Below are 26,219 nucleotides of genomic sequence, written 5' to 3'. Positions count from 1 at the left end.
CAAACTGAATTAGGTCAACTTCCAAAATGTCCTATAATAGGCGGGTTATGAGAAAAACAAACTTCAAGACTCCTGGTATGATAAAAGGTACTATTGTTTTTGTCTCCGTGTGTGTGTGTGTGTGTGTGTGTGTGTGTGTGTGTATGTTTATTTTTTTCTTCTAATATAATTCCAACCTGAATCTCTGCTATAACAAAATTGGGATTATGTAGAATATATTTTAAAATAACTCTGAGTTTAAAATTATTCTTTCTATTTTACCTGAACCTAAGACCAATAGAAGTGAAATTAATAGTACTGATTTGTGCTCATGATTTTGGAAAACTTAAAACAGATATTTATAATGGAAGCTCGAACAGTGAAAATTTATTAGGAATGCTGAGATAAAAGCCAACTTTCAAGACAGAAACTTAGATGATTGATATTTAGGTATTTTTAAGAAATGGTTTCTAAAACTTAAGACATCAGTGCATTGTGTCTGCCATTTATGACAGAGTTGACTATCTTCTTCAAATTAATGAATAAAAATACTCTTGTAGCCTGACTCTCAAGTCAAAAATTTGTTGTAGTCTGTGAATGACTTCATTTTCCTTTTGCTTCCAGTATTATTGTTTTGAAACTCAAAATCTTAAAGTACCTTGGCTTATTTCATATCTTTATGTGAGCATAATGGAATTAATTCAACTTATCTTTCATTTTATTGTTTTCAGACATACAATGTGAGGATGACTCAGAATCCCCCCCCCCCCCCCCCCCCGCTCTTTACCTCTGTATTTAGATAGAGGGCAGGTGGGTTGCCATATACACTCTCGTTTGCCTCTGGCATCGAGACCATTTGTCTTCAGTGATGGCCCCCAAACATAATTAGTAGCTGAGTCATCTTTCTTGCTAGGAAATAAATGTAGATATAGTGAGCACTGATAACAAGCTTGCTCTTGATATAGACTGGTGATTCCCAAAGTTTTATATTCGCTTTACCATGCATTCTTACAGCTGACTGAAAGTTGGAGTCTAGAGTTTGGTTATTTATAAAAACTCCTAAATCTTATATGTGTTTTCTTCACATCTTTATACCAGTATAAGTAACTTTTACTTAGTTCTAATTGTTCTGAATTTCCTTGAAATAATTCAGTTCGAAATAAAGTACTTAAAGGTATAATACTTTAAAATACCAGGAGGTGGGGTGGAGAAAGAGAATAGGAAACCTCTTCTATGTTCCTCAAGGATATAATTAAAACAATCACACAGCAACCAAAATTAATGTAACATATAGTATATTATTACATATAATATATTATCTATTCTTTCCCCAAAGATGTAATTAAAATAACCATATCAAAAATGACAATAGTTTCTTTCTAAGTTGGGAGAGTCTGGATTCTGCTTGTTACCTCTTCCTAAGATTTCTCATCATGTCGCCTCCAAGCTCACTTCCCATGTGTGCATATATGCCTTTTTTCTATGTATCTGAGCTCACTTACCTGCAAGAGATTTGAGAAACAGCTGGCTTAAGAAAATAGAGAGTAATGGGTCTGTGGAAAGGTTGTGCCACACCCCCAGAACACTCAAATTAACATGTTTTCTTAGAACGTTGCTGATGGGGAAAAAAACCATATTCTGGGCTCAGATCTGGCCACATGCCAGTTTTGGCAACTCCTGTGTCTCATTTGTGCAGGCTCCTGGCCAATGATAGGTAAGAGCTGGAAGAAGAACACCGATGCAGAAGGAAGAGTCAAACAGGATGAAGGTTATATGGAGGTCAGACCGAGGCAGGACTACAGAGCGGTTGCGGGGGTCCTCTGTTTGGAGAAATCGAGAGGTGCCTTTGGTCAGCAGGCTCACAGGGCAGGAGGGCAGAGCTGGCTGAGCTCGGTGGGTTGGATTGACAAAGCCAAAGAGTTAGTGAGAAACCACCCAACCTGGTAGAAAGAGTAGAACGTCTGAGACGATTTGGAGACTGAGTAGTTGGCCATCTCACAGAAGGGGAAGCCTTTCCTTACCCCTTTTTTGCACTTTCTTCTTTGCTGCCACACTTCTAATCCAGTCCTCAGGAAAGGGCGCCAGTGGGCTTTGGGAACGGCGTTCATTTGTGCATAAATGGAGAAGGCAGCGTCCTGTGGTGGGACAGGGTTTGACTTTGGTGTCAAACAGGTAAGGGGGTATGTTGATTCCTTCCTATGCCAAGAAAGAGAAGAAGGTGCTATTCTCCTGGTTACTTGAAAGGAGCCCATGTTCAGAGCAGTAGTTAACTCAGTAGCTGATGTAACACACGCAGTGGGGTGCAGCCCAGGTGCTGCCCTTCAGCCCGGGGCCCCTCATTCCCCAGCTGCCCAGAGTGTGGCCTGCTGAGGGCTCACAGCTGAGACCTCCCAGGATGCATCTTCAGACCAAAGGATCGGCCTCATCCCACTTAGGCCCGCTCCTCAGGGTAGCCATATCCAGTGAGTGGTTGCTGTGTGGGGACAAAGTTCTTGCCTTTGCCTCAATTTAGGACAACCCAGAACGACCATCAGCTCCAGAGACATGCCTGCATCTCAGTGCAGCATCGTTCTCTTCTGGACCCTGCTTCCCTCACATCTTTAAAAACGTTGTTTGTAAGAGCACATCCCCCCAAAACCCCTGCTGACAAAAATCCTTCTAGACGTAGTCCCTATGGTACATGAGAATGCCAGGGCAGGTGCAAATAGAGAGATGTGGAAAGGAAAATTATTCTGTGCATCTGTGCGCGAGCCCACTTTCTGTGCCTCTGGTTAGATTCTGTTTCCTGTTCTGTGGCAGGTGCTGGAGCAGGGGCGAGGTGGCCGAGAATGAGGAATGGAAGAGGTTGGAGAACGGAAGACAGGAGGTCAAGGTGTCACTGGGAGGAGACGTCCTTAGAGCTTATAGCTCAGGAAGGTGGTGGGCCATATGGTCTAGCTTGGAGGTGCTCTCTCTATTGGCTGGATTCTAGCTTGGAGGTGCTCTCTCTATTGGCTGGATTCTAGCCACATGGTTGCTCTCATGGTGTGGTGCAGGGGGTCAGAAGGACTTGGCTTGGCTTTGGCACTTACTTGCTCAGACACTGTATTTCTGAAACTGAGTTATCTTATCTGTGATTGGGGATCAGGTCAGTGTTGACTGTCTCTAGGGTTTGATAAAGATCAGATGCTGTGTATATCCTGGGAATCCCTATGGGCAATTTGGGCATGAGGCTGGAGTAGGGTGAGTGAAGACACAGGCTTTGGAGAGCCATGCTGCTATGCTGTGCCATGCTGTGTCACCTCAGGAAAGTTGACTAACCTTGACAGCCCAGCTTCCTTACATGCAAAATTGGGGTGGGGTCTGGGGAGAGATATTTCCTCATAGGGTTCTTGCCCAGTTTAAATTAGATAATGTGTGTAATCATGTGTGCAACATTACGACTGTCACATGATACGTTCTAAATAGATTACAGTTATTATCATTTAAAAATAAACTTAAAAATAGTATGTTACCATACAAATAAACTTGAACATGTGGTTCAGGGCTGATCCCCAAGAAATCCATGTGAGACACTCACCAGCTGCTGTGTCATACGACAGTCCCTGCAGGGGTGGCCTGGTCGTAGGGTCTGTGATCCCGTATGTCTTTCCTGAGGAGGAAGGTCACTCATGTCACCCCCTTGCCCAGGCCTGAAGGGGTCACAGGCTGCAGCCCCACCTGGTGCCCTGTGTGCCACGGAGCTTCTGTGCTGGGGTTGCACACGTTTGTGATGGGAATTTCCAACACTAGCTCCTCAGACTCTGTGATTTGACCTTATCTTTCAGATTTACTCTTTTTATCATTACATCTCCATTTCAAATGTAGGAATGTCACTGTTAAAATCACAGCTCTCTTTGCATCTTCTTAAGGGGACATGTGGTATAAAATAGAAAAGTGAAATTGTGTCAAGTTATTTTATTTCTGCTTGGGTATTGAGAAAAATAATAGAGAGAAAAAGAAAATTTTGATTAGAAGGTGAGAATAAGAAAAAAAACACACACACAAAATCCCCAAATATCAGGTTGTAATCTTTAGCCTGCTTAAGACAAAGGGGAGTAATTTAGTGAAAACCAAAACAAAACAAAAAACCACCAACAACTGTACTTTGAAGGCACTAGCTGGGAAAAGTCATATTTATTTGGGTGAACTATGTGTTTTTTAAAAGCCTAGGCTAAAAATGGGATATAAAATACATCAACACTGTGGTCAACTACTCTTCCCTCTCTCCCCTACCCCAAATAAGACACTGCATTTTGAGTGATTACTAGTAAATGACTAGGATCACAGTACAGTTTTATGTTTGAACAGGGGTTGTAGGCGGAGGGCATTTCAGGAAATTTTTCAATACCCGCTTCCTGCGGCTGGGCTGGTCTTGCTGAGCACCTGCCACCGGAAAGGTTTCGAAGCTGTGGCGGCCTCCTTGCAACACCAGCAGCGACGCGCTCTCTGCGAGAGGAGCTGCGTGTGGCCAGCTCTCCCGCGCTCGCGTGCAGCCCTTCTATAGGCTTCCGTGTTCTCTGATCGGAATGATGCTTTCCCGACGAGATCAGTTGTCCTTGCTGCTCAGGAGAAATCTCCCACGTGCTAGTAGAAGCAGCAGTTTCTCCTCGCTGCGATCCTAGCAAACCGCAGGGGTTGGCTGGCATTTTCTGCATGTTCACGTTGCCCGTGGCCTTTCATTTCATAACTGTGGTCTTTCTTTTTATCCACTCATTGATTTGATGTTACTATGTGGTCTTTCCTTGCGTTGCATGTACAGGACTCGGGCTGTGGTCCACTTTTTTGAGTCCTGACCTCCCTGCTGGACTGTGAGGAGCCACAGCCATCCTCTGAGCTTGCGCCCCCAGCTTGTCAGAGTGGGTGCTGGCACGCAGGAGGGCACAACTGCATTTATTAAATAAGTGAGGCAAGTGATCTGCACATGAAACGGGTGGAAATGAGATCAGAGTAGGAGTCAGACCTCCTGAATTCGGGCCATGGTTCTGTAAGCCTCTAGCCTTCATTCCACTTTCTAGATTTCCGACACATGTCTTAACCCCCACCATGCTTCATGTTCTTATTAACTGGGCTAATGGGACCTCCTCTGTCTACTTGGCCAGGCGACTTTTGTAACCGGAAGCCAGTGAGTATACATGGGAACATGAATTCACATGCGATAAAGACATAAGGTATTTTCATTAATTCACCATGTGATCATTTTCTTTCGCAATGTTGTTATGTCCACAAACAGAGGAAGAAAAAGGGATGGGGAAAACACACACAAAGTTCTGCCAAAACTATTCAAATTGCTTATCTTTATTTAGAATTAGAAGGTATTGAAGAAGCCACTGGTACGGATTGCCATACTGGGTTCTGCTGTTCCCACTCTTTCATTATACTTATTGCTTCTTTTCTCTTTATTACAGTTATTGCTCTGCTGTTGGGCACACCTTTACCGTTGTACTTAGTATTGTATACATGATTCTTTTTTAAAAATATTTTTAAAATATATCTTTATTGATTTCAGAGAGGAAGGAAGAGGGAGAGAGGGATAGAACTATCAATCATGAGAAAGAATCATTGATCGACTGCCTCCTGCAAGCACCCTACTGGGATTGAGCCCACAACTTGGGCATGTGCCCTGACCAGGAATCAAACCATGACCTCCTGGTTCACAGGTCGATGCTCAACCCTGAGCCATGTCAGCTGGACTGTATACGGGATTCTTTATGCAAAAGATGAAGGGCCAGCTTTGTTTTCTAATTCAGAATCTTTTGAATTTTAGGAAAATATGGTGGGCATGCCACATACTATGTATCATCTTCAATCAGCAGTTTGTAATCACAGACATTAATATTTCTGCAGAGGAAAGTATGAATTTTAACAGTAAGTGGGATAAAGATTATAAACAACCACTTCTCAATTCCTTTTTTCCCTCCAAATGATTTTATTAAAATGTTCTGAAATTGAGGGCTATTGAAGCATCCAAGGCTGATGTACCTGTTACCTCCTCTCTCCCACACCCCATACATACCTAATTAAAATTCTCATTTAAAGAAAGAAAGCATATTCCCTGCTGTTGTATTTATAAGGAATAACCTATTGCTGGGTCGCTGCCTGGTACATTGTCTGATCCATGTGTCCTTAGAAAACCAGATAATTTAACTGCCTTCCATCAAACACATTAAAATCTTTGAAGATTTATTTTTTTTTTACTTGACTGGCTGGCATGTGCTGTATGCTTTCCCTGGTCTGACAGTGATAAAATTAAAATGGAATGGCTCAACTATATTTTTAACTAACAATAATCAACTGAAGCTGATCAGCTACTTCTTGTTTTGGCTTTTTAAAGTTCTGAAAATATTTTAAAAGTTCAGAATAGTAAAATAAACCAAGCACAATATGAGGATATCCACACCCTCTCCCCTCCCACCCACTCCGCACCACATAGCACCAAACTTAGATTTGAATGACAGCATATTTTAGGCATCACAGGATATTTCATTCATATTGGAAAAATCATGGAATTTCTATATAATCTTTCATCAAAGGTCATAGACTTACTATGCTTTGGTATTTCTTAAATAAATATATCTTTGGGTAAAGATTTGTGCCTAAATAAATACATAAACTGTGGGAATAACCCAATATGATAATAACTTTTTAAAATAGTTAATTAGACAATAATAATTCAATGGAACCATATACAAATTTTCTGGCTTCCCCTGGATTGAGTTTGCCTGCAGATTAGCTAAGATAGAAGGTCCAAGATGGACTCACCCAGTTGGTTCTGGCTATTACATAGGACATCCGAATTCTTCTTCACATGGGCTCTTGTCCTCCTGCTTTTTCCATGATGGTTTTAGGGCAATGACTTAGGACAGTGGTTGGCAAACCTTGGCTCGCGAGCCATATGCGGCTCTTTGGCCCCTTGAGTGTGGCTCTATCACAAAATACCACGTGCGGGCATGCACGTACAGTGCGATTGAAACTTTGTGCCCATGCACAGAAGTTGGTTTTCGGCCTGGGCGAGTCTATTTTGAAGAAGTGGCGTTAGAAGAAGTGGGGGGTGTCGGTCGGTCGGTCGGTCGGTCGGTTGGGCGATGGGAGACACGGCGCAGACGAGCCCGGGATATGCAGCGTGGGGAGGCGCGCGCGATTCATGCACAAGTTGAGTGAGCCAGTCAGCCAGCATCTCATGTGCAGTGGTTAGTGCTAGTCGCATCTGCAAATCGCGCGCGGGTGACAAAAGTACCTACTCAAAGCATAAAGTTACCTGTATTTTTCCAACCAGCTGCAAATCCTACAGGGATTTTTGTCATAAATTTAAGAATCATAATTATTTTGTGTTGGTGGCTTTATTATTATAAAATGAAACATCTGCTTAGAGGGGTTTAAATGCCTAACCTTGCTAAATAACTTGTCTCGCTTACTGTTTATTTCCTTCCTTAGCACTCATGACAACTGCAATTATTTGATGTGACTATTTATTTATTTAAAGTTGATCTTCCTCATTAGAATGTAAGTTCCAGAAGGATGTCATGTTACCTCCAGCCTTAGACACATAACAGGCATTCCATAAATATATTAGTGTATTGAACTCATGTTGTTAATACTAAGTACTCAATCCAAAATTATTAATTAAGTTAATAACAATGTACCTACCTATATAGTTTAAGTTTAAAAAATTTGGCTCTCAAAAGAAATTTCAGTCGTTGTACTGTTGATATTTGGCTCTGTTGACTAATGAGTTTGCCGACCACTGACTTAGGACATCTATAAAAAAGCACTGCGAGATTTCTAAAGGCCGAGAATTAGATGACATAAAGTTGTTTCTGTTACATTATTGATCAAAGCAAGCACAATACAAGATCAGATTCAAGGAGAGGGGAATATCCATTCTACTCTTTGATGGGATAAGGGGCAAGGCATATTGCAAAGGAAGATACATATTGGGACCAGAGAACTTTGTGGCCATAATTTGAAATTTGTTCTCTGGTCTCCAGTATATGTATCCTTTCTACATCGAAACACAGGCATCTCCTCTCAAGACATCAAAAGTCTCACTCAGTTATGGCACCAAGTTCAGTATCATGTGGTCTGCATCTGGTCCAAGTATGGATGAGGCTCCTCCATGTAATTTCTCCCAGTCTCCAGGCTTGTAACCATAAAACAGAAGTTACTGCTCCCTACTGACCCGGCATGCACTGATGAGACCAGGGGAATAGCCATTTCAGTAGATGCTTCTTCCAAAGAAGGGAGGAATGAAAGGAGATAGCCATCACTGTCCAAAGTAACCCTGAAATCCAGCCTGGCACATGCAGCCAGTTCCTTTAATCCAGCGGCAAGACTTCTTATCTTCCTGACTAGAGGACTGATGCACAAAATTCGTGCAAGAGTAGGCCTTCCTTCCCCCGGCTACTGGCACCAGCTTCCTTCTGGCACTGGGACCTGGAGCTTCCTTTGCAGCCCCAGTTTCGTCCAGAAGGTCATTCGGAAGGATGTCTGGAAGGACATCTGGTCTAATTAGCATATTACCCTTTTATTATTATAGATAAGAAGTGGCTCATGCTTGTGGCTGATAGTTTTGTTAGGCTTCTTCCTAGCCACAAAAATGTCTGGTTCCCAAGTCCTCTCCTCAGTTTAAACTGGCCTGTCCCTTAGTGCGAGCTGGTGGTGTTTTTACTTAACATTTACTTGGCTTCCTTAAAATCTGCTTGGAGTACATTCTGTATCCCCCAAACCCAAAGTTTGAAACAAACTTTGAACCACACGTGAAACTGCTATGGGCAATGCTCTTAAGATTCTTAGATGCTGGTTTGTCTAGTTGAAAAGTTCAGCGAGGCACTACCTTAAATCTTTAGAGTTCTTAACAAAGAGCCCTACAGTTACACCCATGATTTATTGCTATCTCAAGTCTATTTTTTACTTTGTAAATCTTTTTCCACGAGAAACTGGAAGTGACAGGCCATCATATTTCCTAATCTACCACATCAGAGATTTCCTCTTAATTCTACTCTCAAATTTAAAAGTTCCTTCTTTGATTTATCTCTTATTCTTCCAGTCTCTTATAAGACACCAATTGACACTTTCATAATTGTTTTTAAAATATATTTTATTGACCACCGGGAGGAAGGGAGAAGGAGAGAGACAGAAACATCAATGATGAAAGAAAATCATTGATTGGCTGTCTCCTGCACACCCTATATTGAGGATTGAGCCTACAACCCAGGCTTGTCCCCTGTCTGGGAACTGAACTATGACCTCCTGGTTCATAGGTCGACATTCAACCACTGAGCCACATCAGCCAGGCACCAGTTGACCCTTTCAGCCTTCTGCAAGGAAATCCCTCTAGCCAGACACAACAGTTCAGGTTATTGCATATGATAGAATATCTATATATATAAGAGGCTAAGTGACCGACCGAAAGTCCGTCTGACCACCCAACTGACCAACCAGCTGGTACATATGACACCCACTGGCAATTTAAAAATAAACATTGATTCGAGCATGTGTGATACATATAAAGCTCTCGCTGATGCCAATCGCACACGTGTATTTTGATCTGTCATTGTTGATCATGAATTTGCTTTTTCTTTTGATGCTGTAAAACTTTATTGAGAGAACTTTAACAGTGAAGTATCCAACATAAGAATAATCTGTGTGTCTTCAGATCATCTTTCTTTAAATGGCTGGTTTTCCTTCCCCTATGGTAACTTTGCTTGTTTTTGTTGACATTTCTATAATAGAGAAAGGGCGAATAACAATATTAAAATATTTCTTCTAATTAATTTCCTTTCAATGTGCATGGGTCCGTGCACCGGGTCACTAGTATATACATGAAAGACTGTGGCTCTTTCTCCAGTCTTCTACAGCCCTTCCCTCACTGTTCTTTCAGCCTCCACCAACAGTCTCTCGGTGTCCTCCAGCCTCCATCTTCACCAGGCCCCAACGCCAACACCACATGTTATAGCAGCACTACACTCTCAGTAGCAATTTCTGTTTCACTTAGCCTTTGCTCAACCACCACCAAAACTGGGTAGCTGACGCTGTAACACATTACAGCTTCTCATGTCTCTGTGGGCGGGTTAGGTGTTTCTTCTGCTGGCTGTGCCTCGGCTCCCTTATGTGGCTGCGTTCAGCTGGAGCATCAGAAGGGCTGTCAGCTGGTGTTGGCTGTCACCTGGGGGGAGGGGTCAGTTATCCTCCACGTGACTTTTTTCCTTGTGTGGTGGTCTCAGGGCAGAGCTTCAATGGAGCCAAAACAGGGCTCCAGACTTACAAAGGCCTGGCCTCAGAAGTGATGTATAATCAATCCATTTAGCTTAGCCACATTATGCACATTATTTGTCAAAGCAAGTCTCAAGGCCAGCCCAGGCTCATGGGGCGGAGAAATTGACTACATTCTGGTAGGAGAAGCAGCAAAGTGACATGGCAAAGGATGTGATGACCGGGACAGGAGGAATTGTGGACATATTTTGCAATCAGTCACAGCCTGGCCCTATGCATTTGTTTTCATCCATTGTTTAATTTAAAAATCGAAACATTGGGTAATTATAAACTGTTTATTTCATTAATTGAACTAATTATGTCTTTACATTAAAATATTCAATATACCTTAGATCCTACTCAAGTCTGACGAAATTAGTGATTGAGTTCAGTAACTGTGGATCTATAATTTGGATCATATAATTCTGATCCCAAAACAATCATTTAACTTAGGCCATCTGATTGTGACTGTTATTGAATAAATAATAATTACATTGTCACCTGTGTTCTTATTGTGTTTTTTTATTTCCTTTGTAGCAACATCATTTTGTTGTATCAAAAATTTTAATCTCTATATTTCTATTTTTAAACCCTTTCCAGTTTTTTTTAATTGAGATGAATTCATCTGCATTAAAAATGACAAAGATTACTTTATTAGGTACCATTAGGAACAATATGATTGTAAATGTATGATTTTTCAAAATTTAGATTTTCAGGTAATTAAAATCTTTAAGATTTTCTTTAAGCATTACTGTCATTAAAGCACCGGAAGTGTATAATAATAATCTGCAAAAACAAATAAGTTAATCATAACCTATTGCAAACTGAATGTACCAATCAAAAATAAATATACCAATACATGATCCCCTAATACCAATACATGATGCCCCTAATTTCAGACTTAACAACTCTCTACTTACTTAAACAGTCCTCCTTTTTGTATTTCTATATTTAAGATGACATTGGAGTCAGTATTTTGTTTTTTATTATTATTTATGGTTCTGATAAAAATATGCCATCTTTACGTCCATGCTTATATATGAAATTTTATATCCCTCATATATAAATTCTTATAGAAAAATTTGTTAAATATATTGAAATATGTTAATTTCAATTACTATTAGCATTTTTGAAAACACCATATGTTAAAAGGGCATGTATTTTTTAAAAATATATTTAATAATAATATTTAAAAGCTAGTTACCATAGGACTCTCTTTTAGTTTTATGTTATATATTAGAGGTCCGGTGCATGGATTCATGCACCAGTGGGGCCCCTGGGCCTGGTCTGTGGCTTTCTGACATCCCCCGAGGGGTTCCAGACTGTGAGAGGCCACAGGCCAGGCTGAGGGACCTTAATGGTGCATGATCCGGGCTGGGGAGGGACCGCAGGAGTACTCCAGGGCTTGTTCAGCCCATCTTGCCCAGTTCTGATCAGCTGGACCCCAGCAGCAAGCTAACCTACTGGTCAGTGCGTCTGCCCCCTGGTGGTCAGTGCGTGTAATAGCGACTGGTTGAATGGTTAAAAAACAGTTGGACACTTAGCATATTAGGCTTTTATTATATAGGATTATATATAGTAAAATTTTTATATGTGGTAAAATAAAAATACCATAACATATTTCTAGGCAGTGAACTTTTCATGATTGATTGCAAGGCTCCAAACAACCTTTTTACTGTAGCTCTGAGTTTCCAGGTGCATGAGTAAGTCACGCAGGGCAAACCACAGCTGTGGGAAATCAGCAAGTCACTGTCAGTTATGACTCAGCGGGAGAAAAACTGTTGACTATACTTAGGTGTGACAGTTTCTTAATGGTCAAACTTAATCACCCTTTTTAAGTTGGGTTTCATCTCTGCATGTGTCATGATCTTGTCCTGAAATGTCAAAATACTGAGGAAATATATAAACACAGCAAAGAAATATAAAAATTGAATCTCAGAGCCAGCTCCCTTTATCTGTCATCCATTTCTAGAGAGGGATATTGCCTTGGAATTTGGGGAGTCTTTCTTTTTTAAAAAATCTTTATTGTTGAAAGTATTACATATGCACCCCTTACCCCCCATTAACCTCTCCCATCCCAGCCCCTGCCTCCTACCCCAGGCCTTCACCACCCTACTGTCTGTGTCCATGGGTTATGCATATATGCATACAAGTTCAATGGTTGATCTCTTCCCACACACCCACCCTCCCCTGCCTTCCTCTGATGATGAGTGGGTTAAACAGCTAGGGATTATTTCTTATAACAACGTTAACCCAGGACCATGTGCATGCACTAGCCTTCCTACACAGACATCTCTCAAGGCCCAGCCTCCAAGTCCTGAGGTCTGTAGGACAACCTGCTTTGGAAGCAGAACCAGTGATGAAAGCCTCAAGGGTGAAACACCTAGAGAACTTCCATAGCTAGAGCCACTCCTCCCCCCACACTGCACACAGACTGGCTTTTAGGAAGGAATCAAGATTCAAGTTGTAGGAGAGGGAGGGTGAGCTGCATCTGTCCAGTATTCTCACCTGCATCAACATCTGTCCTTAAATCAGAGCCTATTACCAGTTCCTATGTGAGAATACCTGTTGGGAAGCATGAGACTTGGTTGGAAAGTTTGTAAAGAGGGAATTCTGATAAAAGGGAAGTGTGTGGAAGGCCACCTGCCCTGTTAATTGGAATTCGACTTAGGGGAAACTTTGGGGAGTGTCGAAGGCAGCGACTCTAATTATTCCTTGACCTTTCCAAACAAATCTGTGCACAAGCAGACCCTCGGGTGTTTACTGGAATCCTTGTGCTTAATCCCCGGGTGCCCTTGCCTAGAGGACAATGTAAACACAGGAGTCCTCCCAAGGCTACTCACCCTAATGATTGTACCTAAAGATAAAAACTGCAATAAAAGCCTAAGGAGGCAGGCAATCGAGGCTGCCTGGTCCTTTGGCCAGGCCGTCCCTTAGTCTCCCTTTCACAGCAAACGTTGTGTCAGAGTAATCCATTCATCCATCCCTCAGGGGCTGCTGGTCAGCCCTGGCAAATACCCACCTCAAATTCTAGCTTCTCAAATGCCACCTCTCCTCCGTGCTGAAGCTGTCATCTCAACCGGACATTTCCTATGCATTTTGCAATGGGCTTGAATTCTCATAATCTTCCCTCTCGAGCCTGTTACTTCTATTTTTCTTTTCTTGGTTAGTGGCATCACTATTCAGTTGACCGAAATAGAAATAGAAAGCGCCTGTAGCTCCTGTCCCTCTGCTTCCTTTGAGTCTGCTTCTGATCGGTTCCCTTGCAGCCATCTGACGCATCCCAGCCCTATTGGTGCTGCCTTAGAACAGAATCCGTCACCTTTAACATGGGTCCTGGTAGTATGTTCCCGAATATTCTCCCACCCCTTTCTCCCTTCAACTAAACCTCTACACTACCATCAGAATATGTATCTGTGTGTCTCAGGCATGAAATGACCATGTCTTTGTCCAAAACCACTGATGATTTCCCCATTGACTCTAAGATAGAGACCTAACTCCTTGGCATGTTAGTCCAAGGTTTTACTAACCTGGTTCTTGGCTATTTTCTAGGCTCACCTTCAATCCCTTCTTAAACCTTCTTCACTTATAATCCAATCAAAACCCATCATGCTTTTAAAAGACTGCCTCTTTTTTCCTACAAAGTTCTCTACCAGAAAATCTCCACATCTCTGCTGATATTCAATAAAATGGCACCTCATTTTTAGCTTCTCTGGGCCTTCTAGCCTTTTCTCTTACCTTACAGGAGAATTACTTGTTTCTGTATTTATATCCCCTTAGCACTTTCTATGTTCCTCCATTGCAATAGCTGACACATTGCTTTGGGCTTTGGTTTACATAACTGTCTCTTCCATTGTATGACCAGTTCCTTAGGGCAAGGCCTGTTTTTTAGTCTCCAGCAAATCCTTAGCAGATTCCTCCATTCATTTCTATGAAGCATCTACTCTGCAGTAGTAAACAAGACAGCGATGGATAAGTCAGGCATGGTCCCTGCCATCTACGCTAGAACATATAATAGATTCTAATAGTGGAAATGAATAGGCATCCAGACTTGATGATGGTGTCTTAACTAAGCTGATATTGGTGGAGATGATATATCAGGAAGTAAAATAGACAGCAATTCCTTATTCACTGGTGCGAGGGTGGGGGTGGGGGGGTGGGGGAGGAGGGGAATGAGACTAGAAAGCCAAGAATTCTTAGGCCAGCCAAGAATTAGGTGAATCTTAGGTTCCATTAATAAAATTAGTGCTGTGATTCTTAGCACTAGAGAACTGATTTTACTTGTAGCATATAATCAAACTTTACTGGGCTTAGAACTAACATACATGTTCAGAAAAATGTCTACATGAATTACAGTTTTTATAATTTTAGAAGAAATATTAAACATGCATACACACACACACACACATATATATATATATATATATATATATACAGTTGGTAAGACTATATCATGTTTTTCTGAAAAGCTGAAATTAGAAAAATTCTTAGGATTAAGTATCAAATACATTTAAATAATGTTTCTTTAAATACGCAAGGAGAACTTTAAAAACCTGTGTCATGATAGTTATGTCAGTTCCTCATCAACAGCATTATAAAGTAGTGTTATTATTCATAATGTATATTTTTTAGATACTGTTGTTGGTCTCAGTGAACTTTTTTTAAACAGCTTTCTTGAGGTATAATTGTTCAGTGAACTTTCAATAAGCGAATGAAGGTAAACATAGGGCTAACATATTATAAAATTTAAAGCACTTGCTGATAATCCTTAAAGGAATAACCTAATTGATTAATATACTTGAAATTATACTGACTCTTCTTTTAAGCAATAATCGGTAAAATGAATTAAAAGATAAAAAAATATTACGATTACTTCCAGAGTTGTGTAACTATGAGTTTTTTTCATGATATAACTCCATGTCATACTATGTTATCTAATTAGGTGGTTTTTTTTCCTTCTAGATGAGCAAGAGATAGTACAGAAACGAACTTTCACAAAATGGATCAACTCTCATCTGGCCAAGGTAAAGGAATCCACCAAAGTTCTGTGTTTATCTAGTTTGAGCCAATAAATAATTAAAGGTACAGTATAACGTAATGCTGCTTTTGCTGTGGTTGCAATTACTAATCAGTGATATTGTCAACCCCATCAGTTTAACTGTCACCTATGTATAGCACTTGCTCACATTGCTCTGGGAGAAATGAAAGGATGCCTAGAGCCAAGAGCAGCTATCCATGTCAATTCAAGGAATCTTGAAATATTCATCCAGTTATTTCTCCTGTCCTAGGATGAGTGCCATATGAAAAGAATTGGTGCTGGGTTTTCTTTTCTGTGTTTGTTTCGATTTGGAACAGAAGGCAGTAAGGAGTGGTGCGCCCCGAGCAAAGAATTCTATCTGAGGAGGTCAGAATAGTGTCTCTCGTGCTTTGATAGGAAGTAGCCATGGTGGGAGGACACTGAGAGGACTAATCATTCTGAGATTATTGACACTGACATTAGGTTGTATCAGTGACTGTATTTGTACAGTGTAATGACTGAACATAAATACTGATATAAAACAAACTCCAATACAGCTATATGATAATAAAACTAGAGGCCTGATGCACGATATTCGTGCAAGGGGCTCGGCCCTCGCAGCTGCAGCTTGCCTCAGCCCTCACAGCCCCAGCTTCATCCAGAAGGTCGTTTGCCTGTCCGGTCTGATTAGCACATTATGCTTTTATTATTATAGATTAATCTTTTATCTTGCTGATGAAAAATATGCAAGCAAAAAATATCACTGCATTTGTAAAAATAAATACAGACAATGGGACAATTGTCTGACTTGAGTGAGAGGATCCTTTGGCTGAGAGCTGTGCCTACAGTGTTCAAGGCAGAGCTCTATGAGCAGTTTTTGATAAGAGATTTCCCCAAAGTCTCTTTTATGGTTCAGAAGCAAACAAAACACGGCAATGTATTTCAGCCCAACTGTACAAATTAACTGCTTACTGTGGTGTCTCTAAGAGGCTTTGGTGACAGAAAAAAATTAGTAAGACACTTTCCCAGGCCTTGAAAAGCTCGCAGTCCAGCCAAGATTGAAGACAAGAACAATGTGTCTAAATACAGGATGAACTGGATGATCTCCCCTACAATCCCTTTCCAAAAGCCACGTGATGAGAGGGAATTCTCTGGTCCAGGGGTGCACCCAGCTTCTACCCTAGGTACGCAGCAAATGCCTCTCACTTTCTCAGGTCCTGGCCGGTGCTTACACCACACAATTAACATCCATTGGGAAGGTTATTTCTTTCTTAGATGAAAATAGAGTTATTGTTTTTTCATATTGTTAGAAGATTACATGCTAATTGTAAATAATATTAACAATATAACTCTTACAAGTGTAAAGAAAGTAAAAATCACCTCAAATCTTACAATCCTGATAGAACCATCCCTAACTTATTAATCGTCACTTTTCTACACAGGGACACATGATTTCACAAAAGTGGTTTTATAGGATCGTGATCTGTATGCCTCTGTTTCATGCAGCACATCTTTCCATGTCAATAGTCACAGAGCTACATAGTCATATTAATGGATGAATAATTTTATTATAAATATATGTTATAAATCATAAAGTACTCAGTATCTATCGATGGTCATTTACGTGGTTTCTAGTTGGTATTAAACAGAACCCTACATTGAAAGTCCTTGAGCCTATATCTTTGAACACTTGTGTGATTTTTTCTTAGGATAAATTTCTAGAAGTGGCTAGTCAATAGGCATATGCATTTATAATTTTAATATATACCAAGAGTTTATCTGAATGCCCATTTCCTTACACTAGTAACAGACTTTAAAGCTACAGTGTTTTCTAATCTGATTGGCTAATATAATTTATAATTAATTTTTAATTTGGTTTAAGTAAGGTTGAATACCTTTGTGAAAGTTTTCCAAGTAAAATTCTTAGGACACATTCATCTATTATGCACCAAATCCTTTAAAAGAAGGGGAAGTTTGAATAGATGCCATGCCATACAGTATGTGAAGGGCCTTTGTGGAGCAATGATCTTCCAAGAGTTTATTTTCAAGTCTGTTTTGTAATTGCTGTTTTATCACTGCTTCAAGTTGCTTTACACAGTGATGTGGTAACTGGCTATTGCAATAGGCTTTACCGATATGTGTTGTTTTTTCTGGTCTCTTCCAGCCCTGCTCTGTGACTTCGCCCCTACCGTTTCCCACCTAAATATCTAAGCCCTCCCTTTACTGTGGAGTTCAAGCCTCTTTCATTTGTGAGGCATCTCTGACCACATGCGAGACAGAGCGCCTGTCCCCTAGCAAATGCTGTTTCCCTGCACCCCCTCCCAGGGCCATCCCCCTCCTTTCCCTGGGTTTCCTGCCTCTGGTGTGGGAGGATATGAAATCTCTGCCCTAGTCCAGAACCTGCAGGGTAGGTGAGGTTCAGCATGCCTTAGATTATCTGGTACTGTTCCCTATCTCAGCCTCCCGGTAACATTGTGAATCACTAAGGCATGTGCTAATTCTTGGAATTTCTTTATAAGTCCCAATAGCTCTAAGCACAGTGCTGAGTACCATACAGAGGCGTTTGATAAAACAACAGCAAAGAGTCTATATCTTCTCTTCATTTTTTTATAATAGTAAATGCATTTCTGGGGAGAAAATTAACAATGCATTTCTGGCTCTGTGCTAAGTACTTCACACAGGCTATTTTACAGCCTTCATCTCCATAAATTGGTGCTGCTGAGATTTTTTTTAAAAAATATATTTTATTGATTTTTCACAGAGAGGAAGGGAGAGAGATAGAGAGCCAGAAACATCGATGAGATAGAAACATCGATCAGCCGCCTCCTGCACATCTCCTACTGGGGATGTGCCCGCAACCCAGGTACATGCCCCTGACCAGAATCAAACCTGGGACCCTTCAGTCCGCAGGCCGATGCTCTATCCACTGAGCCAAACCGGTTTCGGCGGTGCTGCTGAGATTTTAATCCAGACATGAATCTAAAGTCTGCGTGGTTTTTCCTACTTTGCACATTTCTGCATCCATATTATTATTTTGAAAGAATAAGAAAATTATGAAAACCTCCACAACTGCTCCATTATAACCCTAATATGATTGAATGTTTTTGTTCTTTTTTTTTTCTCTCTCCTCTGCACTAGTGACTTTTTCTTTCCTGAATTACCTGGAAAATTGAAAATGGAAGCAGAACAAGGATACTTATACTTGTTATCCTGAACTTGTTTATACTGATGCTGTGGTCTCTTGTCAAACATAGCCAAACCCACAAATTCATTGGAGAACACTTTCCTTTCCCCACTCACTTACATTGCAGAAACATTGCGAAGATCAAATTTGACCCCATTACCCTTCCTCTGCTGTTGACAGTTTCAGGACAGCTATAGAGTTGAGCTTTATGTCTCCATCTGCGCCAGCAGCTGATCACATGACCCCCTATTATCCCTCTCTCTTCCCCAGCTTTTGCCCACCTTCATCCCTGAGTTTCTATTTACAGCCCCATTTCTTTCTCATTCTCCCACCCATCTCTGTCCCATGCCTGTCCATCTCTAACTCTCCCAGGCTCTCTCCTCCTCCATCACAAGACTACTCAACCTTCTGTCTCGAACTCCCTCTCTCCATCCCCATTTTTATGCTCATTTTCATCGCTGTTCCTACCTGTAACCTGTACCTCTAAAAGCACATATGCCTTCTAGGCTTCATAGCTTCATGGAGGTCACACTTCCATACGCACCCAAATGAAAAGGGAAGCACACACTGGCCTTCCCCCTGCAGTGCGCTCGCTTACTCCTGAGAATGATAATCTCTCTCTCTGACAGAAACAAGGTCAATTTCATGTCTTTGATTCTGGGTCTGGACCAGGGCATCGTGTCACTTTTCCTGCTGCCCCTGTGAGGAGACTTGCTCCCAAAGCAATTCTGTGATGCTAGAGTGTGCTTGGTCCCATCACTCTAGCACTTTGCAGACATGACAGCAAACATATACATGTGCTCACGTACACACACACACACACACACACACACACAAACACACAAACTCATACGTTTAGTCGCTAGGCTCCAAGGAGCATATGAAAACAGCTTCTCAAATTTTTGGCCCTTGGCTCCTGGTCACCTATCAGCAACACGGAGTTATCTCCCCTGACAACAGGTTTTCACCCACAGAGCAGACCAGCCCTGTGTCAAGGTCTTTCCTTATCCTCCGGAGGTTCTTGAAGCCAATGTTTCCTCCTTCTGTTTGCTGATTAAATAACCAAGGCCAGTGGTAGGTCCTACAACTAAGAGCCACCTGCCCCCAGGATGGAGCCGTGACCGCTGTCCCCTTTGAAAGGATCTGGTGTCCTGTAATTTGTGGGGTCAGATTGAGTCTGGTTTGGTGTGTAGCCTGTGTGCTTGTTTACTTTGTCCAGTAAATGCTTAACCAACATTAATCAGCTGGGGCTGCTGTCACAAAATGTCATAGGCTGGGGCACGTAAACAGCAAGCATTCATTTCTCAGTTTGGGAGGCTGCAAGTCCAGAGTCAAGGAGCCAACTGATTTGCTTCCTGGTTCCTGATGAGAGTCCTCTTCCTGGCTGTGTCCTCATGTGGTGAAGAGAAAGAGAGAAGGAGGAAGGGAGAAGGAGGGAGGGAAAGAGGTGGGGAGGAAGGGAGGGAAGGAAGGAGGGAGGGAGGGAGAGAGAAGGAAGGAGGGATGAGGGAGGAAAAGAGAGGAGGAGGGAGAGTGGGAGCATAGGGAGGGAGGGAGGGGAAAGGAACTCTGGTCTCTCTATTTTTTTAATTAATTTATTTATTGATTAATTAATTTATTAATTTATTTATTTTTTAATTTTGTTTTATTGCTTAAGGAATTACAAAGAGTAGTGCATATGTCTCCTTTTCTTCCCCCTTGACCTTCCCCCAGCCTGCCCTCCCCCCAGTGTCTGTGTCCATTGGTTATGCTTATATGCATGCATACAAGTCCTTTGGTTGATCTTTTACCCCCCTCCACCCCCACCCCTCCCAGCCTTCCTGCTGTAGTTTGACAGTCTGTTCGATGCTGCTCTACCTCTCACTCACTCATATATGGGTAATCTCTGCCTATTTTTATAAGGACACCAATCCCATCATGGGGCATCACTTCGCAACCTCTTCTACACCTAGTTACTTTCCAAAGGCCCCACTTCCAAACACTCCCACTGTGGGGGGTGAGGGGCGGAGGCTTCCACATTTGGATTCCAGGGGCACACATTCAGTACATAGCAGGCTGGATTGAAGCTCATGAGAATTTCTCCCAGCCTATAAGATAGAGACAAGTACTGGGTCCTGGGATGAGACAGTAATGAATTTCTCTCCTCTTTCATAGCAAATGCTTCCTTGTGTGATAATGAACGCCTGTTGTACCTAGTTCTGTGCTTTGGAATTATTTCAGATAATCTCATAACCAAACCATTTGAAAGAGTTAAAATGCACTTTATTCCTTGATTGTGGTATTTTTCTCCTACAATTTTCTGTTGGCATCTACCAATAAAGGTCAGAAAATGACTCATCTCAAAAATACTTTTATGCTGGTACTCAAGATATTAATCCTAAATCACCTATTACTCAAGCTATGTAACACAAGTTATTTTATCTCTAAGAATAAGAAAAGAGAAAAGTGCTATATCAGCAGGAAAGAAAACGCATGAGAGTTTCAACTCTTTTCCAGAATGCAGGTTGTAAATCTTTTGTAGAGTCTCTGTTGTCTGAGAGCTTTAGCATAACAGTCCTGGGAATTTTTGTGGATTTAATCTAGAATGATAAACCATTTCATCCTAAATTGTGTGATCATGTCTTGCTGTTACAATACTTTCTTTAAAAAGTTTAAGCAAACTAAAATACTTTTTTTGTTAATCCTCACCCGAGGATATTTTCCCATAGATTTTTAGAGAGAGCGGAAGGGAGGGGTAAAGACAGAGAGAGAGAAACATAAATGTGAGAGAGACACATCAATTGGTTGGTTGCCTCCCGCACATACCCTGACCTGGGCAGGGGATCGAGCCTGCAACTGAGGTATGTGCCCTTGACTGGAATTGAGCCCGGGAACTGCAGTCCACAAGCTGATGCTCCATCCACTGAGCCAAACTGTCTAAAGCTAAAATACTTTTTAAAATATTCTTTAATTTTTTTAAAAATTAAATTTATTTGGGTGACAATGATTAATAATATTATATGGGTTACAAGTGTACATTTCTATGATACATCATCTGTACTAGTATATTGCTATGGGTGGTGTACACACAATACAAATATACTTTTATTTTAAAGGGCTATTGAAAAGACTCATTTAGAAAGTTTTTACCTTTTTTCTCAAAATCTTCTTTGAAAATTGACCACTTGATGAAATTGGGAGGGTTTTATGGGAAATTTTTATTTTTGTTCTTCTCTGCTTTCTCAGTTGCTAACTAATAAACTATTTCTAATTAAAATGATTAACTCTCTTACTAATGACATTTTATTCTATTGCAACAACTCTCTATAAATATTATGACAGCAGTATGAAGATAGGGTGGAAATAAGAGAGCAATCTGTTTGCAAAAATATGCTTTGCTGAAAACAAAAATCTTATAAAAGTAGGAAGAAAAACAAGAACTTTCTGTGTTTTTGTGCCATTTTTAGCACACATGTAGATTATTCAATTACTTGTGTATACAATTATCTGTTCATTTTTTGGGGGGTTTGCTTTGTTTTCAAATAGAAATTTTGAATTTCAAATTTGTCATAGTGTACAAAACATTGCAGATCACAAATTGTTCATATAATGTAATAATAACAAAAATTAAAGGGTTGTATTTATTTTACATACCTTAAAATTTCTTTCAGGAAAAGGCTTCATATTTAGACAAGAACCCTATAATTTTCTTCCTTTTCAAGAAGAAACCTGAGCCCTGGCCACTGTGGCTCAGTGTTGGCTATGCACTGAAGGGTTGCAGGTTTAATCCTCAGTCCTTTGGGGGCACCTGCGGGAGACAACCGACCAATGTGTCTCACTCACATCAATGATTCTCTCTCTCTCTCTTTCTCTCTCTCTTTCTCTGCCTCTCACTTCCTTCCACTCTCTTTAAACACAGTGGGAAAAATATCCTCTGGTGAGGATTAACAGAGAGAGAGAGAGAGGGAGAGGGAGAGAGAGAGAGAGAGAGAGAGAGAGAGAGAGAGAGAGAGAGAGAGAGAAAAGAAACCTGAATCTTTCTGTTCTGTTTGCTCTGTCAATGAAAGAAGGTGTAGTGTTGTTTTTTAATTAGCCCAATATTGATCTTGAGTAATGGTTTTTCAAAGGGAGGTCCTCATTCAGCTCCAGCTTGTCATCAGTCATTGATAAAAATGTCTCTGAATCTCAGGGCTGCCATTTATTAACTCTTACCATGTTCCATTTACTGCACTTTGTCAATTTTATCTTTTATTTTACTTAATCCTCATGGCAATAATCAAATATAAGTATTATTTCCACCATTTTATAAATTATGAAGTTGAAGTTTAGAGTTAATTAATAATCTTAAGGTACATAACAAGTGTGTGAAAAACCCAATGCCAGGACTCCTCAGCTTGGGCACTAACCACTGTGTTGCACTCCCAGGAGTCATTTGTTTATTTAGCTCTTCATGCAGCAGATACTTTTCAAGCACCTATTTTGTGCAAGGCATCCTGGATACAGTGGTAAACAAAGGCAGGGGTAGCCCGTGCCATGGTGGAACTGACAGTCTACAGAAGAGACAATCACAGAAGTGTGGGTGGAAAAGTCCATGAGAGGGGAAGTGTAGGGTGTCAGGGAGCACATGGCAGACACAACCAACCACCCAGGTCATCTGAAGGAGGGCATCGAACAGGCTTTCACAGGAAGAAACATTTATGCTGGAGCCTGAGAAATGGCCTGCGATTGGGTACCAATGTTTTCAAAAGTTGAGATGTGAGAACAAGTGCGGTGCAGTAAGGAAATGGAAGATATTCTGGAATACTTGAAAACATGCGTTCCAGGAGTGGAGTAGCAACAGAGAAAAAGACCCAGATCAGGCATTGAGAGAGAGAGGCTGGAATGGGGGAAAGGAAAGTTATGTTGGAGACACAGGCTCCCGAGGAGGCAGAGTGGGAGACAAATCCAGAGCACAGGGGGAGCCCTAGCTGGTGGTGCTCAGTGGGTAGGGCATCGGCCTGTGGACTGAAGGATCCCGTGTTTGATTTCGGTCAAGGGCATAGACCCAGATTGCGGGCTCAATCCCAATAGGGAGTGTGCAGGAGGCAGCTGATCAATGATTCTCTCTAATCAGTGATGTTTCTATCTCTCCCTCTCCTTTCCTCTCTGATATTATATATATATATAATATATTATATTATATTATATTATATATACTATATATTATATTATATTATATTATATTATATTATATTATATATTATATTATATTATATTATATTATATTATATTATATTATATATAGCATAATATGTTAATTAGACCGGACAGCCGAATGATCTTCTGGACGTCATTCTGGACATCCTTCTTGATGAAGCCACAGCAGTGGGGCCTGAGGCAGAGGCAGTTAGTGGCAATGAGGCAGGCAGGTGGGTGGTTAGGGGCAATGAGGCAGGCAGGCAGAGTGGTTAGGGGTGGTCAGGCAGGCAGGCTGGTAAGTGGCTAGGAGCCAGTGATCCCGGATTATGAGAGGGATGTCCAGAGGGATTGGACCTAAACTGGTAGTCGGACATCCCCTGAGGGGTCCTGAATTGTGAGAGAGTGCAGGCCGGGCTGAGGGACCCCCCCTCCCCCATGCACAAATTTTGTGCACCAGGCCTCTAGTGTATGTGTGTGTGTACACACACACACACACACACACACATATTTTTAAAATATATTGTATTGAGTTTTTACAGAGAGGAAGGGAGAGGGACAGAGAGTCAGAAACATCGATGAGAGAGAAACATCGACCAGCTGCCTCCTGCACACCCCCTACTGGGGATGTGCCCACAACCAAGATACATGCCCTTGATAGGAATCGAACCCGGGACCCTTCAGTCTGCAGGCCGACGCTCTGTCTACTGAGCCGAACTGGCTAGGGCTATTATTTTTTTTAAGAGCACAGGTGGAGGTGGAGATTTGGAGCAGAGGAGAGACTTCCCTTTTCTCTGAGACCAGCGTGGGAATGGGAAGAATGGGCCTGGAGACACCCAAGTTCAGGAAGGTAGGAAAGGGGTGGACTTGAATTTGAGAGGATTCCCACCAAATGGTTACATGCTTTTTAGATCTAACAGAATAGTTTGCATTTTTTAATAAAACATTTATGTTGGAATATTTTTAAAATTGACAGTTCAAAGATGTTAGTTCTTTCATATGTTTAAAGTGCTTTATCTTAGGAAATTCCCAATTTTTATGCAAGGTCTGTTCACTATTGTAATTATATAGTGCCATCTTGGCCCCCAAAGAGAGCAATTAAAGATGTGTTTTCATAAAAACTTTCATGAGTTAGATTTTTAATTAGAAAAAGATAGTATAAGTAACCTTGACATTAACATTGGTTATACTCTTATCAAGTGCTTGTAGTTCTTGCATTTTCTTTCATTTTAACAAATGAAATAGAATGTTATATTTGTATTTAAACACCCTTGATTCATTTTTTATGATAGTTGGCTGGGAAATACATATATAGTTTGGCAGAATGTCCTCTGGGGAAAAAAATAGGTCTCAAATAGCCCTTGTTTAGTGTGTCTATAAATGGAGCTTCTCTTTCAATATGCAATAAACAGCCTTTTCTCCATCCGCCTGCCTTAGATCACTGCGGCTATTAAGGACAGGCACTGAGCACTTGAAACACTGTAATTTTTGGATGACCTCAGGCATGATATGAGCATTTTTCACTTTTTAGAACTAAAAAAATAAAAGCACCATAAAAGATTAGTTAGGTTCTGTGTTAGTTTGCTCAGGCTGCCATAACCTAGTACCACATACTAGGTGGCTTAGAATGAGATGTTGATTATCTCCAGTTCTCGAGGCTAGATAACCATGCTCCCTGAGACTCTGGGTAGAAGCCTTCCTTGCCTCTTCCAGCTGCTGGGGGCGGCCTGCGTGATTTCACATTCCTTGGTTTGCTGCGTTGCCTCAGTCCTGCCTCTGTGCCTCTCTGTGTTTGTGTCCAAATTTCCCCTTTTTATAAGGACACTAGGAATCGTGGATTAAGACCCATCCTGACGGCCTCATTTTAACTTGATTACATCTCTGAAGATTCTGTTTCCCAATAAGATCACATTCTGAAGTACTGGGGTTAAAACTTTCACATAGCTTGTGGGGCGGAGGGGGGGAGGGTGGGCGGGGGCGGCAATTCCACTGATACTAGGTTCTATTAAGGGTACATTTTGTTTTAACCAAGTAACATTCATACACTTCTTTAAAAGGAATACTTCTGACTTTCTATATTTTTTTCAGTAACCTAGGCTAATATGACTTTGATTGTCATCTTCAAATTCATAAAATATCACTTTGGGGGCTGCTTTGTTCTTCAGTTGTCTTTCCACCAACAGTGCCTAAAGCTAACATGAAACACTTTCAGGACTGCATTTTCTCCCATCTGTTTCCTGTATACACTTTGGTGGGATCATTAATGAACTAAGATGAGGAGGAAAAGAAGCAAAGAGCAAAAGGGAAATGTAATAATTCACTCCAGAAGCCATTCTTTAGTTGTTTTTCTAAGGCTACTGTAGCTTGGTAATCCTAAACCTACTGATAAATCCATTCTTTCCAAATATGTAACTAAAAGGTTATGAAGGAAAATTATCATTTCAAAACAAATAGCAATCATTAACTTATTAATAAAATATTAATTTATTGATAACATAAGTATAGTTCTAACAAAGCTTATGCAGATTAATAAACATTTTGATAACATTTATCAAAGTTCCTTCTTTTAGAAATATCTTATTTATTTGTACATTCATTCAATAACTATTTTAAGGC

The 26,219-nt window shown here is 40.9% G+C and overlaps 1 protein-coding gene across 1 annotated transcript in view; it reads left to right on the top strand.

The window, feature by feature from the left end:
- Positions 1–26,219, top strand: part of SYNE1 (spectrin repeat containing nuclear envelope protein 1) — a 387,878-nt gene that overhangs the window by 51,859 nt on the left and 309,800 nt on the right. Inside the window, exon 3 of the mRNA XM_081094059.1 lies at positions 15,211–15,272. Within this exon, the coding sequence (XP_080950185.1) occupies positions 15,211–15,272 (62 nt within the window). The remainder of the gene's footprint in view (positions 1–15,210; positions 15,273–26,219) is intronic.

This window comes from Myotis nattereri (genome assembly GCF_964212035.1).
Source record: "Myotis nattereri genome assembly, chromosome: 6".
Taxonomy (NCBI): domain Eukaryota; kingdom Metazoa; phylum Chordata; class Mammalia; order Chiroptera; family Vespertilionidae; genus Myotis; species Myotis nattereri.
Note: the sequence above shows the minus strand (reverse complement) of the source record. Positions and strands in the feature narration are given on the sequence as shown.